Source organism: Tenrec ecaudatus, chromosome 7 (genome assembly GCF_050624435.1).
Source record: "Tenrec ecaudatus isolate mTenEca1 chromosome 7, mTenEca1.hap1, whole genome shotgun sequence".
NCBI classification, from domain to species: domain Eukaryota; kingdom Metazoa; phylum Chordata; class Mammalia; order Afrosoricida; family Tenrecidae; genus Tenrec; species Tenrec ecaudatus.
The window spans coordinates 160,879,599-160,895,138 of record NC_134536.1 but is presented as its reverse complement, the minus strand read 5'-3'; the positions used below and the strand labels follow the sequence as shown (position 1 = coordinate 160,895,138).

Genomic DNA, 15,540 nt, shown 5'->3' with positions numbered 1-15,540 from the left:
GGGAAAAAAAACAAAAAGAAAAAAAAAAAAAGAAATGGAAAGGCGGAGGGTGCAGGAGGAAGAGATCAGTTTTCAGCAGGAGGCCTGGAGCCAGGGGTGGGGAGGTGCAGGAGGGTAGAGGTGGGACAGGAAAACGGGGTGGATTAGTTTTCAACGGGAGCCCAGGAAGTCCAAGAAGCATTGTAGCAACTTGTCTAGGAAGCTGGGGAGGCAGGGCTGAATCATCAAAGAAAGAAAACCCGTTTTCGGTTGCCCCACAGGTCGAGCAGGTTGTATCTATCATACACACAGGATGTCAGACAATCTGAAGGGGCCCCTTGTGCAAGGAATGAAGATGGTTTAAATCCCAAAATAAAAACCAAGCTCACAGAAAAGTGGGTGAAGGGAGAGGTCGGACAGTGTAAGAATGACAAAACAATAATTTATAAATTATCAAGGGTTTGTGAGGAAGGGGGGGTGCAGGGAGGGAGGAGAAAAAAAGAGGAGCTGATACCAAGGGCTCAAGCAGAAAGCAAATGTTTTGAGAAGGATGATGGCAACAAATGGATAAATGTGCTTGACACATGGATGGATGGATGGATTGTGATAAGAGTTGAACAAGCCTCCAATGATTTAAAAAAACAATACAAAACCAAGCTCACCACCATTGAGTTGATGCTCATTGTGACTCTATACTATAGTCTATAGGATAAAGCGCAACTGCCCTGTGGGTATCTGGGCCTGTAGTTTTTTGAGGGAGGAGAAAGCCTCGCGGGTCTTCTGAGGCGTGGCTAGTGGTTTTGAACTGCCAACCCTGCAGTTCACGGCCCTATGCCACCAAGCGCCTGAAGTTGGTCTAGAATGACATTATTCGAAGTATGATCCGTGGCCCAGCAGCACTGGTGTCGTGTCGTTTGGAGCTTGTCAGCCCCGCAGAACCACAAGCTCCACCCCAGAGTCTCCGAGTTCAGCGAGTTCAACACATTTCGCAGATGATGTGCATGCCGGTGGACGTTTGTCAACGATTTCTCCACGGCGATGACTTTGAGCAATCGCACTGGATATGAAGAGTAAGGAGGTCTCCGGTGATTCTCCAAGAGCACGTGGGGCCGTTGAGGAGAAAGAGGGCAGCGGGTTTATCCTGGAGCATCCAGGGAGTGAGCAGGCTGTGGGGCAGGGAACGACTAAGGCTGGGAGCGCCCAACATATAGTACAGTGGGCTTGAGGTCGGCCACCACGATCAGTCCATCGCTCCCTTCCCCCTGCTCCCGCCATTCCCGGCTCCAGGTCCCCCTGCCCCGCCATTCTCGGCTCCAAGGTGTTCTCATTCCAGGATCTGCTTAGATTTAAGACTCGACAACCTGCCAGCCAGACCCCGGGCCCACGGTCTGCGTCGGTTGCTAAGGGCTGCAGCTTCCTGGTTCCGAGGGAAAGGATGTCACGCCCCGTGGGCGGGGTAACAGGACGCTTCCTCCTTCCCGATTGGCTGCCCGGAATTTGACTCGATTCGCCATGCTTGGGGGCGCCCCAGGATTTGCTGGCAGTGGCTGTCCCCTGCTCGTCCGCGGTATCCCAGCCCGTCGCCTCCTCTTTGGGAAAGATTCAGAGGGCCATACTCGGTGAACCTGGGAAAGCGAGGTAATTTGAATGGTCCGGGAATTGCCACCAATCTTTGACGCGCTTTCGGCCTCTCGGGTCCTTTTGGTTCTATTGGCTATCCGTAGTAGGGCGGCTGTTTGAAACCGCAAGGAATTGTGGAACATGTAGTTTTACGTTCGGTTTCGGGGGTCAGGTGTACTACGGAGGCTGGAATAGGCTGAGTTGTCGGGCCACGGAGGTGGTGGGAATTGGGGACTTTCAGCACCAGGTCTTGCTTTGCGGAACGGATGAGAGCGGAATCAAAGTAAGAACTCTGCGTCTAGCACCGTTTTGATTTTCGTTTCAGCTGCTGGCCTGAATCAGGCCCATCCCTCGCTGAGCAACACAACCGGCCCATGGTGGAAGGGACCAGCTAGCCAAATGGAGATGCCCCCAGGCAGTGCGGAGGGAGAGAAGGACACCTCCCAACGGCACCCACAGGGCTCCGCTCCTCACTTTAGGCATCAGCCCAGAGGCGATCCCACTGAAATCCCTGAGCTGGGTGGAAAGCCAGGTCCCATCAGCCAAATTCTAGAGCATCCTCAAGAAGTGGCCACTGAACTTGAAGAAGATGCCAAGTCTCTTGGATCGTCCAGTGAGCTCCGAGAGCCCCTTCAGGCTTCCCATCTCTGGTACTGTCCTGATGGGAGTTTTGTTAAGAAGATCGTAACCCGTGGCCAAGGCTTGGATAAACCCAAGCTGGGCTCCTGCTGTCGGGTACTGGTCTCGGGGTTTCCTTTAGGCGCAGGACTGCCAGAAGGCTGGACAGAGCTCACTTTGGGAGTCGGGCCCGGGAGGGAAAACCCTTGGAGAGAGCTGGTGGAGAAATGTTTGGAGTCCATGTGTCAGGGAGAGCAGGCGGAGCTTCACCTCCCTGGGCACTCCGGAGCCCCCGGCAGGCTCACACTGGCCGCCTTCACCCAGGGCCGGGACTCCTGGGAGCTGGAGGCCAGTGAGAAGGAAGCCCTGGCCCGGGAAGAACGTGCTCAGGGTACAGAATTATTTCGAGCCGGGAATCCTGAAGGGGCTGCCCGATGCTACGGCCGGGCTCTTCGGCTGCTGCTGTCTTTACCGCCACCTGGCCCTCCAGAACGAGCCGCGCTCCATGCCAACCTAGCCGCCTGCCAGCTGTTGCTGGGGCAGCCCCAGTTGGCCGCCCAGAGCTGTGACAAGGCACTGGAGCGAGAGCCTGGGCACGTGAAGGCTTTGTACCGGAGAGGGGTTGCCCAGGCCGCCCTTGGGAACCTGGGGAAAGCCACCGATGACCTCAGGAAGGTGCTGGCCATCGATCCAAGGAACAGGGCCGCTCAGGAGGAGCTGGGGAAGGTGGTCCTTCAGGGGAGGAAACAGGACGCCGCGTTGGCTCAGGGTCTACGCAAGATGTTTGGCTGATTAAAAATTCACCCTTGAAAGAGACAGAAACCTGTGACTTGTGGTCTGTGCTGTGAAACTTGCGGGGATCCTAGAGGTGGGAGGGGGGACTTTCACTCCGTATCCTATTTTCGGCGTTTGCCTACGCAAAGGACGTAGTCGCAGTGCCCTCGTCGACCTCCTTTGCTTTAAAAACATTCTTACTGTCTTCTGTTTGTGGGAGGAACTACTCGCTTTTCCCGGCGCCTGAATGTAGATAGGCGGGGCTGGGGGCGGGGCGAGGTTTAAAAATCTAAACTACATCTCCCAAGATGCTTTGCACCACACAGCCCTACTCGGCGCATGCGCAGACCTTAGCCGGCGCGGTGAGGCCGCGGCCGCCTTCGCTCGTGCTCCGATTGGCCTGAGCTGCGCTGTCACCGCTTCTATTGACCCACGTGTTCCCCACCCCGGTCTCTTATTGGTCGGGAAAGCTTCCGGAACGCCCCCCTGTTCCCTCAACAGTCCACCGATTCGTCGACGATGGGGAAAGGCGGGCCTCGGGAGCGTCTCATGCTGGGGGGTGGGGGGCAAAGATGGCGGAGCTGATGCTCCTCAGCGAGATTGCCGACCCGACCCGTTTCTTCACCGACAACCTGCTGAGCCCAGAGGATTGGGGTCAGCGTGGTGGGGCCGCGGGGAGGGGAGGGGGCGGCGGCAGACTGTGGCCCTGAGGCACGTGGGACGGAATCGGAAGTCCAAACGAGGAAGGCTGGGCAGATCCGGAATCCACCCTCCGAAGGGCGGAGCAGGGGCCCCCCGCTGTGCATTTGGAGGGGTGGGGGTACCCTGGGAGTTGGGGAAGAGCTCCACTCACTTCGGGAGCTTTGGGTGGCTCCGGAGTCAGTGGAGGCGAGGCAGAGGTTCTGTGGCTGGATCCCTTTTCAAGTCAGCGATCGATCCGACGGGGCAGGGGCTGGTGTGCCGATCCGTAGGCTAGGCCACCGGACCACCCCCTCCACCTGCACCCCTCACGCTCCTCACCCTTTGCAGACTGTGCCCTGTATACTGGCCTGGATGAAGTGGCGGAGGAGCAGACGCAGCTGTTCCGCTGCCCCGAGCAGGATGTCCCGGTATTACTCCCGCACCCTGTCCCTAATCCGCGGTGGGTGGGAGTCGCCCCAGACCTAGGACACCTCCCCGGGCCAGAGCCCAACCCGCCCCCCCCCCCCAACCGAGCCTCCAGGCTCACCTTCCTGCCTGATGATTGCTTCCCACCTGCAGTTTGATGGCCGGTCCCTGGACGTGGGGATGGATGCCAGCCCCACTGAGCCCCCATGGGACTCCCTGCCTATCTTCCCAGGTAACACAGCCTTTTTGCTCTCCTCGTTCTCCCAGAAACTCTCTCTCATCCTCTCAGTTTCCCAGGAGCTAGGAAGTCTGGAATTCCCTGCATTCTCACCCCACTTCTACATAATCCCTTGAGTATTCGTCCCTCCCCCATTGTTTCCCCTAGTAAGGGGAATCCCCACCCTTATGTCCCTGGACACTTTTTGGATTCTTCGCAGGCGCTGCTTCCTGGTGATTTTCTAACCCCTTCTCTTCCAGATCTTCAGGTGAAGTCTGAGCCCTCCTCACCCTGCTCCTCCTCCTCCCTGAGTTCTGAATCATCCCATCTCTCTACAGAGCCCTTCAGCCAGGTGAGCCAGCCAGCTTCCTCAGCCACCCCTTCTCAGTGGCAAGGCACTCTGCTCCATTCCCTTCATCCATAGATACTGGTGAAATGGCTTATGTGTGCTGAGCTTTGATTGGACGGGGGTGGGGGGGGTCACCCTTCTTCCCTGCCTTTGCCATTTGGGGGATGCCCTCAAGTTCATAGCTCTGTCTAAAAGTGAAGACCGGGCCCTATTACTGTCCATAAGTCAGGGTAGCCGGGAAGAGGAGAGTGGTTAACTGCAGGGAATTCTGTAAGTACTTCTTACTAGGGTGTCTACTCTAAGACCCTCATTCTAATCTTGAGACTTCAGCTCTCCCACAAATAGAGAAGTGAAACTGAGGCGCCCCAGGTGTCTTAGGAAGACACTCAGTTCCACTGAAACCAGAATGGCAAAGAATTGGTGGCTTGTGAGTTCTAAAGCTTTCCTTCTTGCGTCTGCTCACCACCTCTCCTGTGTTTTGATTTCTCCCTCTCCTTCTGCTTCTGCCCCCACTCTCTCCCAGGCTCCTGGTATAGATGAGGTGCTGGATGTGAAGACAGAGTCCTTAGCACCCCCGTTATGCCTCCTGGGGGATGGTCCAATGTCCCCATTTGAAACCGTCCAGATCCATGTTGACCCCAGCTGTGATGGTCCCTCAGGTAATAACAGCTTTCCCGGATCCTCAGGCTTGGCCATGGTGGAGAGAGAGAGAGACTGTGTGTGTGTGTGTGTGTGTGTGTGTGTGCGCGCACATGCGTGAGGGTGAAATCGGGGCAGAGGAAAAGTGGCAGAGAGCCAAGGAGGAAGCCAGGAGGGCGGGAGAAATTTAGGAAGCCACAGCAGTATTGAGTTGAAGGCGATTTTCTTTCTTTGTAGGTATGCCTTACTCCCCGAGATTATCCCTTTTCTTAAAACGTACCGACAGTTTAGAGCATCTGTCATATATGTTCCTTCCCCCATCCCATCATTGAATTATAAAAATTTCCAGGCTTACAGAAAAGTCCAAATACCATCTGCCCTGTCTGTAGATTCAACAATGACCGTGATTGATGTTGTTTCGTTTTTCTCAAATTCACACATCATTTTTGATGCCAAAGTGGTATGACTGCCTTTGAAGAGAGACGTTAACCGTATACCCACATCACGTCCACCATAACCATCAGAAGTGGATCCATTTCATCACGGGGCCAGTGGAGCGGGGTTCAGTCACCATTCGGGCAGTTTGTCATGCCCAGCCCAGATCTGCAAGCAACCTCATCCTCCTTGGAAGAGGAGAGAGGTGGAGAGAAGGCGGAATGCCTGGGTTGTACTGTGGAACGAGAGTGCTGGAGTGAGCCTCTGGCCTCAGGGGTGCAGGAGGACCCCCTGCACCGGAGAGAAGCTCCTGACCCGTTATTGTGCTGCTTGTACTGTTTTTAAAAAGCTCTCTGTGTGTTTCCTCTTGTGCCTGAAAGTGCAGATTGAGCACCTACTCCTAACCAGGCACCAGGCAAGGTCATTTGAGAATCCTGCAGTGTCGGAGCGAGCTCCTCAGTGGGTGCCATGAAAGTTTGTGGAAGGGGAAACTCTTCCTTGCCCAGTCTTACTGTGTCAGAAACACTGTAAGTGGGTGGCTTCTGTTTCCTCGCAGCTCAGGAGGCGCCAAGTCTGCCTTCAGGGCACCAACTCTGGGGGAGGAGCCTTGTCCAGTCCGTTGTTCCTCATTTCCCTCATGGTCCTCACGTGGCGCGGCCGCCCGTCGCTCTTCCCAGGCTTGTGCCTGCTTGTGAGGGCTCAAGGGATTAGGTTTAAGATTTATTATCCACCCACGCGTCTCACTAACATAACAAATAGGATTACATCCACATGTGTGGGAGCTAGGATTCTAACACATTGTTAGGGAGGACATAATTCAGTACTGGGTTGGGACGGGATCAGCAACATGTTCCCGGGGGTGGGGGGGGGGGAGGTGCGCACCCTGACTCTGGTGTGCACATGCTCTCAGAGCGGAGATGGGAGTGTAGGAGTTAGGGAGGAGCTGGAGAGGCTGCAGGCAGGGGGAGGCGCCTTCCTTGCTAATCCAAGGTGCTCAGCTTTCCTTGTGTGGGCAGTTGAAAGCCTTTCAGGAATACCGCAGGTGGCAGAGTAGAGAATGGGTCGCAGAAAGGAAGCGGGGAAGCAGGAAGACCAGAGGAGAAGCTCGCGCAGTAAATGGGGAAAGATACTGGGATGCTGAGGAGACGGTCAAAGGAATGAATCACGGTCATTGGAGTAGGGAGGGATCCCTGGGGTGTTGGAGACAGGTGGGCATCAAAGGATGCGGGATCAACTGCAGGAGCAGGAGCCCCCTGGTTGGGCAGGATGATGGCATTCCAGCTGGGAGTTGTGGACTGCCACTTTCAAAGTGACAGTGGAGCATCCTGATTTGGACTGCAGTGACCTGCTAGGGCAGAATTGAGTTCCCCACAGGGAGTAAGCATTAAGCTTCCATAAAAGTGAAGGCTCCCAGTTTTTTGAAAGCAGACCACTGTAGCAGCTGTAGATTTGAACCAACCTTTTGCTTAGCAGCTGAGCATGCTCACTACCGTGCCACCAGGACCCTCGGAACCCAGAAGTGGTTTCCAGGGGGAAGATTCGGAAGTCCTTGACATAGGAAAGCAAGGAGATGGCTGAAGTCAAAACTCACCCCCAGCGTGACCCTATGGGACAGATGGTCCTGGGAGATTGCATGGCTGTAACTCTTGACGGGAGTAGAAAGCCCGGTCTTCCTCTCTCGGAGCAGCCAGCCATTTCCACCCAGCACAGAACCACTCCGCCTCCGGGGCTTCTGGCTGAGACCCAGGAAGATGTAAGCTCCCAGAGCGAGTTTAAGACAGGGCGGGGGCTGAAGCCATGCTGCTGCAGCTGCTGGGGCTCGAAGGGAGTCCACGCAGCCGGAAACCAAGGAGCTAGAGCAGTGTCGAGATGAGGACATAGGCCATCTTGGAGGTGGGGTAGTAGGCAGAGAACTACGGTCAACCTCAGGTGTCATGTGGCAAAAGCAGGCTAAGTAAAAAAAAAGGGAGGAAACAAAACTCACTGCTGCTGAGTCCATTGTGACTCAGTGGCCCTCTCGGAGAGTAGAACTGTCTGTCCCCTGTGGGGATCCCAAGCTGTCACCCCACAGATGAGCAGAAAGCCTCATCTTGTTCCCACAGAGCAGCTGGTGGGTTCACACTGTTTACCTCGCGGTTACCCAGTGCGTAACCCTGCCAGGCTGAGAGATTGTGGACTAGATCCAGGAGGCCAAGGACCAAATGTTGACTTCATCACTTAGGAGCCGTGTGGTTTGGGCAGGTTACTTAACCCCTTTCGTCCATCAAAATGAGGATGATAATGTGTCTAATTCAGAGGGTAGATGGGAAAACTCCATGATCTTTTAATTGCATTTTCCACAAACTTTGAAGCCGTGTGTGTGTGTGTTTATGTATGTGTGTGACTGTATTTATGTGTGTACATGTGTAGAGACAGAATGAGTTTGGTGCCTCCTAAGAGAGTGTTAAATTGCAGTTTGGGGTTATTTGTATCAGTTGGGGTCGTGGCAGGAAAGAGGTGGCACACTCATATTGGGAACTGGAGTGGACCTCACTCCTGCCCCGTGCCCTCTGGGTCTCCTGGCACCGCCTCCCTCTGCGGCACTGAGCTCCAGCCAGAAGCTGGGCCCCAGAGTAGGGTCAGGCTAGTGGGGGAGGAGACAGGTGTCATCCAGAACATTATTGCTTTTTGAAGAGAACAAACAAGAGCGGACAAGCCCTTAGCAGTCAAAAGGTCCATGGTGACTTTTGTCAAGGGTGGCGAGTCACTGCTGCTGTGTAGTTGCGTGAGGTTGGTGGTTCAAAGATACCCTTTGGTACTGCCAAAGAGCAGGCCGGGTGATCCGCTTTCATGAAATCAAGAAAGCCCGCCAGAGCTCTTGTACGCCGTCACACGGGGTCGCTGTGAATCATAGCCAAGTTGACAGCAGCTACCAACCCCAGCACTTCCCCCTCGAGGCTGCGTTTCGAGGTCTGTACGCGTCACCTTGCTCAACACGAAGCAGAGAACCGGTGCTGGCCCGTGGAGAGTCGTGGGAGGGTTCAGCTGTACTAATAGTAGTCCCCTCCGGGGAGGGGCATGGGGGCCAGGGAAGAGGAGATCCCCTTCCCGTGAAATTCCTTTGTGCACCTTGGGGATTTTATATCCGGGGAACATTGCCCGGTCAGAGATAGAAAGGGAATTGAAATGATGATGTAGCCCTATGAGTTGGCCCGGTCATGGAGTATGAGAATGCAGGGTCGGTGGGGACTCCTGGGCGGATCTGGCGCTCACAGAGGCTTTGCTGCCCCATGTGGACCTTGCCGCTGCTCTCCAGGGGGTAGCAAGCCAGAAGGACCACTTAGGCACAGAGGTGACTGGGGCGCTGAGATTTGGGGCCTGGGGGGCTGATGTCAACTGGCAGGGAACTTGTGCGGAGTGTGCGGCTAGTTGGAGTGGCGTCAGTGGTGGCAAGTGAGCAGTCAAGGGTGGGGAGGGTGACGGCAGCTCTGGGACAGGGTCATCGTGCCCTAGGACGGCCATCGCAAAGACCAAGAGTGGGTGGCTTCCGAGGACAGAGACAGACTTTCACAGGCTCAAACCCGGCTCTTGGCCGTGTGGACGCCCGCCCGGGGGGTTCTCGTAGTTTCTGGGGGCTGTGGCCATCCTTCGTTGGTTTCCTGATCACAGCTGCAGCTGCCTCCGTCCCAGTGGCGTCTGTACTCTCTCAGCTGTCATTCTCTTTCTATATGACCCCCTCACGAGGGAGTGGGGTAAGGCCCACCCTACTCACCCGGGCCTAACAGAGACCACCCTGTTTCCTCCAGCAAAGTCACAGGTCACAAGTCCAAGGAGCTGGACGCCAGCATGGCTTTTGAGTGGGCCTGTAAGTCAGTCCCTAGAGATGAGATGAGGCCGCAACTCAGCAAAATAGGAATCGGGGCCCATCTGAATGCCGGAAAGACCCCCTCTGTGTGATTGGACTAGATCTCTGAGGAAGAGCGCAGCAAGCTGAGGCCCAGGCAGCCTGAGGGGGACTGAACTGTCGCCGGGAGGAGAGAGGGAGGCAGCACTGCAGAGGAGGGGGCGCCAGGTCTCCTGCTCCTGGGTCTCCCGCCTGGTGCCTGATGAGTTTTCCCAGGAGGGATTGGGTGCAAGTACTGGGGAGGAGGAGAGCAGGGTGAGCGTGGGGAAGAGTCCCTAAGGAGCAGTGCCTGTGTCCCACCTTTCCTCTCCCCTTCCCTGGTGGCCTGATAGCCCGTGGCTTGTCTCCTGCTGTCTCCCCACGCAGATGTACAGACCAAGATTGAGCCTCTCTCTCCGTCCTCTTCCGTGCACTCGGAGGCTTCCCTGCTCTCAGCCGAGTCCCCCAGCCAGGTGAGCTGCCGCGGCCCGGCCTTCCCCTGCCTCTCCAGGGCCGCCTCTGGCGGCTGCGGGCACTCCTGACCAACCTCTCCCCTGAATGCCCCAAATAGGCCCTCGTAGGAGAGGAGGTCCTGGAAGTGAAGACAGAATCCCCAGGCCCTCCAGGGTGCCTCCTTCGGGATGTCCCGACCCCCCCATTTGGAGCTGTCCAGATGAGCATGGGCCCTGCCCCTGAGGGCTCCTCAGGTAATGGGGCAGCCTCCCTACCTCTGGGGTCCCTGGCCAGAGGCCTGTGGGCCTGACCGTCCTTCCTCCCTTCCTCCCTCTCACTTTGCCTGTAGGCAAAATCCTGCCTCCCCGGAAGCCTCCACTGCAGCCCAAGCCTGTGATGCTGACCACTGTCCCGCTGCCCCCCACAGCTGTGCCCCCCAGCACCACCGTCCTCCTGCAGCGCCTCGTGCAGCCCCCTCCAGGTACTGAAGAGGGGGGACCGGCAGGTGAATGGGCCTCCTTCGGGAGCTCACGGCTCTGAAGCTCCCAGCCCTTGGGCGTGGGGGGGAGGTGTATGGGAGCCCTGCCTGACTCGGGGCTCTCTGCCCCCTACCCCCTGTTGTGTTGCCCCAGTGCCCCCAGTTGTGCTTATTCAGGGTGCTCTTCGAGTCCAGCCGGAGGGCTCCAGCCCCGCTGCCCCACGGCCCGAGAGGAAGAGCATCGTCCCAGCGCCCATGCCTGGGAGCGCCTGCCCTCCGGAAGTGGATGTAATGACTGGGGAGAAGAGCGCCGTTAGTAACAGACACGAGGAGGACAGTCCGTTCCGGAGGGAGCGCTAAGAAAGGACCAGGGACCTAGGAGCAGCAAGGGAAGAGGAGCCTGGGGTTCCAAGGGGACCCGGCTCTGTGAATTTTAACCCCGTTGCTCCGGATGGAGCAGTGGGGTGGCCTTCAGTAAAGCAAAGGCAGGGACCTCACACTGTGTTACGGCTGAGGGAGTTGGTGGGGGGCGGGGGGGAGCTGCTTCCTAGGGGAAAGCCAAGTAAGGTGTTCTAAGCTTTGGGCCTTCGAAAGCAGGTCTGTGGCAAAGGACAATCAGCCAAGGAGAGGAACTGAGGTTCTAGCCAGATGGAGCCAGTTCCTCCTGCAGTCTAACCTCCCCAGCTTGGAGGAACAAGAGTAGAGAGTGGCTGACAGCAGTCCCCCTTCTGAAGGGAGACCCCTCTGGGCTGTGTGGGTAGGGTTGGTAAGGCAGTGGGAGCACCTGTGTTAGCGTGGGTTGGTCATTCTCTGGCACTGAAGGCCTGGGCCCCTCCCTCACCCACCTCCATTCTCTTGGGGACCCTCCGGTGCTTAGGCGAAGCTGCTGAAGCGGCAGCAGCGGATGATTAAGAACCGGGAGTCAGCCTGCCAGTCCCGCAGGAAGAAGAAAGAGTACCTGCAGGGGCTGGAGGCCAGGCTGCAGGCCGTGCTGACCGACAACCAGCAGCTCCGCCGGGAGAATGCCGCCCTCCGCCGGCAGCTGGAGGCCCTGCTGACCAAGGTAGGCTGGCCTGTCCCTGGTTGGGCGGGGCCCTGCCGAGACACGGCTGCCTCACCCTCCTCGCCGTCTCTTCTGCTCCTAGAACAGCGAGCTCAGGCTGGGCTCTGGGAACAGGAAGGTGGTCTGCATCATGGTCTTCCTCCTCTTCATTGCCTTCAACTTTGGGCCTGTCAGGTGAGAGAGCCTCCTTCCCCTCCAGGCCTCCCTGCCCTCGCACACAGGTGGTGGTGGTACCCGTGGCCCCGGGGCTGCGGCTCCACGGGGCATGCATTTGTGTTTCCTCCTGGCCCAGAGGGCTGCTGCTGCTGCTGCTGCTAACCATGGTGGCTGTGAAGTTCTGGGTTCCAGGCTGTCGCGTCATGTCTCCGTTTCTCCCTTTTCCTGGCCCTCTGCGCCGCGCACCGTTCTCATTGCCACAGGCCAGGAGGGCTCAGGCTGTGCGCTCTTAAACTCAGACCTCCCCTCACGCACTGTGCTTCCTCGCCCACAGCATCAGCGAGCCCCCCTCGGCTCCAGTCTCTGCGCCAGGGAGTGGGGAGGAGGCTCGGCCCCGGAGGCACCTGCTGGCGTTCTCAGAGCAAGAGCCAGTCCATGGGGCTGCACCCCGCACCCGGGGCTCCCCCCAGGGACCTGAGGGCCCCCAGCCTGGCCCTGCTGGCCGACCCAGCTTCAGGTGAGAAGAGAAAGAGAGGACCCCCCACTCCCCAGGGAGCCTTTGCCTCCCCCAAGCTCCCTTTCCTTTCTGGCGGGGAGGGCTGTTGTCTTCCCTCCCTGCTATCTGTCCGGGGGTGGGTGAGGGGGATGCTGACGACCCCTGATCGCCTTCTCCTGGTCGCACACCAGGAACCTGACAAGCTTCCCAGGGGGCGCCAAGGAGCTGCTCCTGAGAGACCTGGACCAGCTCTTCCTTTCCTCCGACTGCCGCCACTTTAACCGAACGGAGTCCCTGAGGTGGGCATGGGCTCAGAGCTTCCCACTGCCCACCCTCCCTTCCCAAGACCCCTCCTAGCTGGCCTGGCTGGCCTCCGTGGGTGCAAGCCCCAGCCTCCTTCCCATGCTCGGGCAAGGAGAGTGGGGGTCTTGGCCTCGCCTGGGTGCTTCACCCTCCTGCCTCCCCAGGCTTGCAGATGAGTTGAGTGGCTGGGTGCAGCGCCACCAGAGAGGGCGGCGGAGGACTCCCCCAAAGGCCCAGGAGCGACAGGTAGGGGGCTGGAACAGGCAAGGGCCAAGTCCTGGGGATTTTCAGCGGGGGGTCGTTGGGGGGAAGTGGAGAGGTGAGAGTGAGGTGGCGTCGGTTTCCAGGGGCTGTCTCTGTCTCTGTCTTGCCCTTTGCCCCCCTCCCCCCCACATCCTTAGATAACTCTCCTTCCAGAAGTCTCAGCTGCGGAAGAAGTTGCTTCCTGTTAAGCCCGCCCCCACCCGACCCCCGGGCCCCCCAGAAAGGTGAGGAAGGGGGTGCTTCTTAATGGAGGGAGATTCACTCTCAGCCTGAAACACACTGCCCCCCAGCTGTCGGTACTCCCGTTGTTCTGCCTGAGTCCTCTGGGGCCTCCCGCCAATCTTTCTCTTGTCCTTGTGGTAGCCCCCCTCCCCACCCCCCTGCCATGGTGGGCTCTGCCCTGCCCTTAGGCCCACCCGCTTCCTGTTTCCCACCTACCTAGGGGCTCTGTGGGCCAGCTGCAGCTGTACCGCCACCCGGACCGGTCCCAGCCTGAGTTCCTGGATGCCATCGACCGGCGGGAAGACACGTTTTATGTTGTCTCCTTCCGGAGGGTGCGTCTTCCCGCCCCATCCCCATCACTCTGGCTTACCCAGCAAGCTCTTCAAAGGGAGGGTGGAGAGCAGGGCCAGAGAACCTGGTGGCATCTTTCCCTCCTCCTCCTCAGGACCACTTGCTGCTCCCAGCCATCAGCCACAATAAGACCTCCCGGCCTAAGATGTCCTTGGTGATGCCGGCCATGGCCCCCAATGGTAACTCAGTCCCTGCAGGGTGTGGGAGGGAGCCAGAGGAGGGGGTCGGGAGAGGGGTGGAGCATCCCAGAGAAGGATGGGGCTCACAGGTTAGAAGCAGCAGGGGATGGCTGGAGAGGAGAGCAAACGCCAGGCGACTTGGATGGGGGCGACGGGCAAACTGGCCTGCCTGTGGGCAGGGTGCTTGGGTGGTTGGTTGGGAACCGCCAGGCCTCACTTCCTGTTTTTCCCCTTTGACTTCCTCACCTGCATGACCTGACTCACTGATGCCATCTCTCTTCTTTCCCATCTCCTCGCTGCCGCTGTCCCCTTCGACTCCTCTGGAACGGCCTCCTCCTGCCTGCCCTCTGGCCCTTCTGTGCGCCCCCCTCCCCATCTCACAGAGACCCTTTCCGGCCGGGGGCCCTCGGGGGACTACGAGGAGATGATGCAGATCGAGTGCGAGGTTATGGACACCAGGGTGATCCACATCAAGACCTCCACGGTGCCCCCCTCGCTCCGAAAGCAGCCCGCGCCAGCCCCGGGCAACGCCACCGGGGGGCCCTTACCAGCTCCTGCAGCCCACCAGGCCTCCCACCAGCCCCTCTACCTCAATCACCCCTGACCTCAACAACTCACACTGACTTCACATTGGGGAGTGGGAGGTAGGGGCGACCCAGCGGGAATATTGTTCGTTCCCCCACTCTCCGGGCTTGGGGCAATCAGTCAAGGATAGACAGGGTCTGGGGGGGTCAAGCACTTATTTGGAGGTGGGGGGGTTCCCCTCTCACCCCTTCTTCAGCAGCTACGGCTCCTTTTCCTTCTATGCCCCCCAGCCCCTGCTTCCTCCTTTGAGGGCATTAAGTGAGCGGAGGGTTGAGGTGGGCTCTTGTACCCTCTGGGTCCAAGGAAGGACGAGGGAAGTCTGACAGAGTGTGTGTTACAGAGCTAGGGATTGGGACCAGGAGGGTTGGCGGGGAGATCAGGTTGATACGTGTGCTTGTGTTCTTTTTTTTTTTTTATTAAATAAACACCTCGGAGGGATTCGAAGGAATGGTGGCTGCCTTCCTGATTCGGGTCCAGGAACTTGTCCTAAAGTGACTTTATAGGGACCAGCTTCAAAGAGCCAAGTCCTGAGGACACAGCTGGCTGGGGCGGGTGTGAGGGGGACAGGACCGCAGGCCTCATGTCATCCCCTGCCCCCACACCTGTACTGGGAGTCTGTCTGTCTAGCGGCTGCGGAGGTGTTGGGGAGTGGGGGATACCCAGGGGGCTGTCTCATGGTGATCTCTGGAATGTGTCTGAGTAAACAGGAAAGACTGCACAGGGGTGGGGTGGGGGGCACGCCCTCAGGGCGGACAGCAGCTCCACCTCCCTCCCTCCATGGCTGTCTCAGGCAAACAGCTAAGGCACTACAGGAGCCTGAGCCAGACGAGCCCTGAGCCAGGGAAGGTGGGCCACTGTGGAGAAGGGTGGTCTCTGGGAGGGGGGAGGGACCTTGAGGGAGGGGGTACCTGCTGAGCATGGAGCTAGAGGGGACACTTGAGAATCCAGGTGACAGGGCAGGTGTGGCAGAGCAGGCTGTGCATTCTAAATGGGGAGGGGGCGAGGGAAGAGTGAGGGGCCAGGTCTCAGCCCCAACCTGCAGAGATGCCTGGCCAGCAGCGCCTCAGACCTGACCCCGCAGGACTGTCCTGGGTCAGCTGGAGGGTGTTGGCTGGGCCTGGGCACAGCGCCCAGATGACTGGACAGGGGCTGCTGGGCCACAAGCCCAGCCTGGAGGAGGAGGGGAGGCCCTCACGTGTCCAGCCAGGCTCTCCCCCAGCCCATTACTGTGTTTGGGGTGAAAACAGAGAGTCACTATGGCAACCTGGACCTGGGGCTCCCAGGAACTAGGCCTCGCCTCCCTCCAGAGGGCAGCCCAGCGCCTCCTAGGTGTGGCAGCCTCCCCCACGCAGTGGTTGTAATGCAAGGGGAGGCTTGCCACTGATTGGCG

At 58.3% G+C, this 15,540-nt stretch overlaps 2 protein-coding genes across 6 annotated transcripts; both read left to right on the top strand.

The window, feature by feature from the left end:
- Nucleotides 1–986: 986 nt before the first annotated feature.
- On the top strand, nucleotides 987–3,027 carry FKBPL (FKBP prolyl isomerase like). Its single transcript, XM_075555423.1, has 2 exons — nucleotides 987–1,617; nucleotides 1,925–3,027. The coding sequence occupies exon 2, from the start codon at nucleotides 1,999–2,001 to the stop codon at nucleotides 3,007–3,009; it is 1,011 nt and encodes a 336-aa protein (XP_075411538.1). The 5' UTR covers nucleotides 987–1,617; nucleotides 1,925–1,998; the 3' UTR covers nucleotides 3,010–3,027.
- A 497-nt stretch (nucleotides 3,028–3,524) lies between these two features.
- ATF6B (activating transcription factor 6 beta) lies at nucleotides 3,525–14,598 on the top strand. Of its 5 annotated transcripts, none has more exons than XM_075555422.1 (18): nucleotides 3,525–3,645; nucleotides 4,021–4,100; nucleotides 4,252–4,330; nucleotides 4,576–4,667; nucleotides 5,188–5,323; nucleotides 9,988–10,073; nucleotides 10,172–10,307; nucleotides 10,403–10,534; nucleotides 10,686–10,819; nucleotides 11,409–11,594; nucleotides 11,677–11,768; nucleotides 12,085–12,267; nucleotides 12,438–12,545; nucleotides 12,714–12,795; nucleotides 12,967–13,037; nucleotides 13,256–13,367; nucleotides 13,481–13,565; nucleotides 13,949–14,598. In XM_075555422.1, exons 1-18 carry the CDS (start codon nucleotides 3,564–3,566, stop codon nucleotides 14,167–14,169), a joined length of 2,097 nt encoding a protein of 698 aa, XP_075411537.1. In that variant the 5' UTR covers nucleotides 3,525–3,563; the 3' UTR covers nucleotides 14,170–14,598. The 5 variants fall into 5 exon arrangements, with proteins under 5 accessions (XP_075411537.1, XP_075411536.1, XP_075411535.1 ...); XM_075555421.1 differs by having other exon boundaries at nucleotides 10,686–10,843; XM_075555420.1 differs by having other exon boundaries at nucleotides 10,403–10,558.
- Nucleotides 14,599–15,540: the final 942 nt, after the last annotated feature.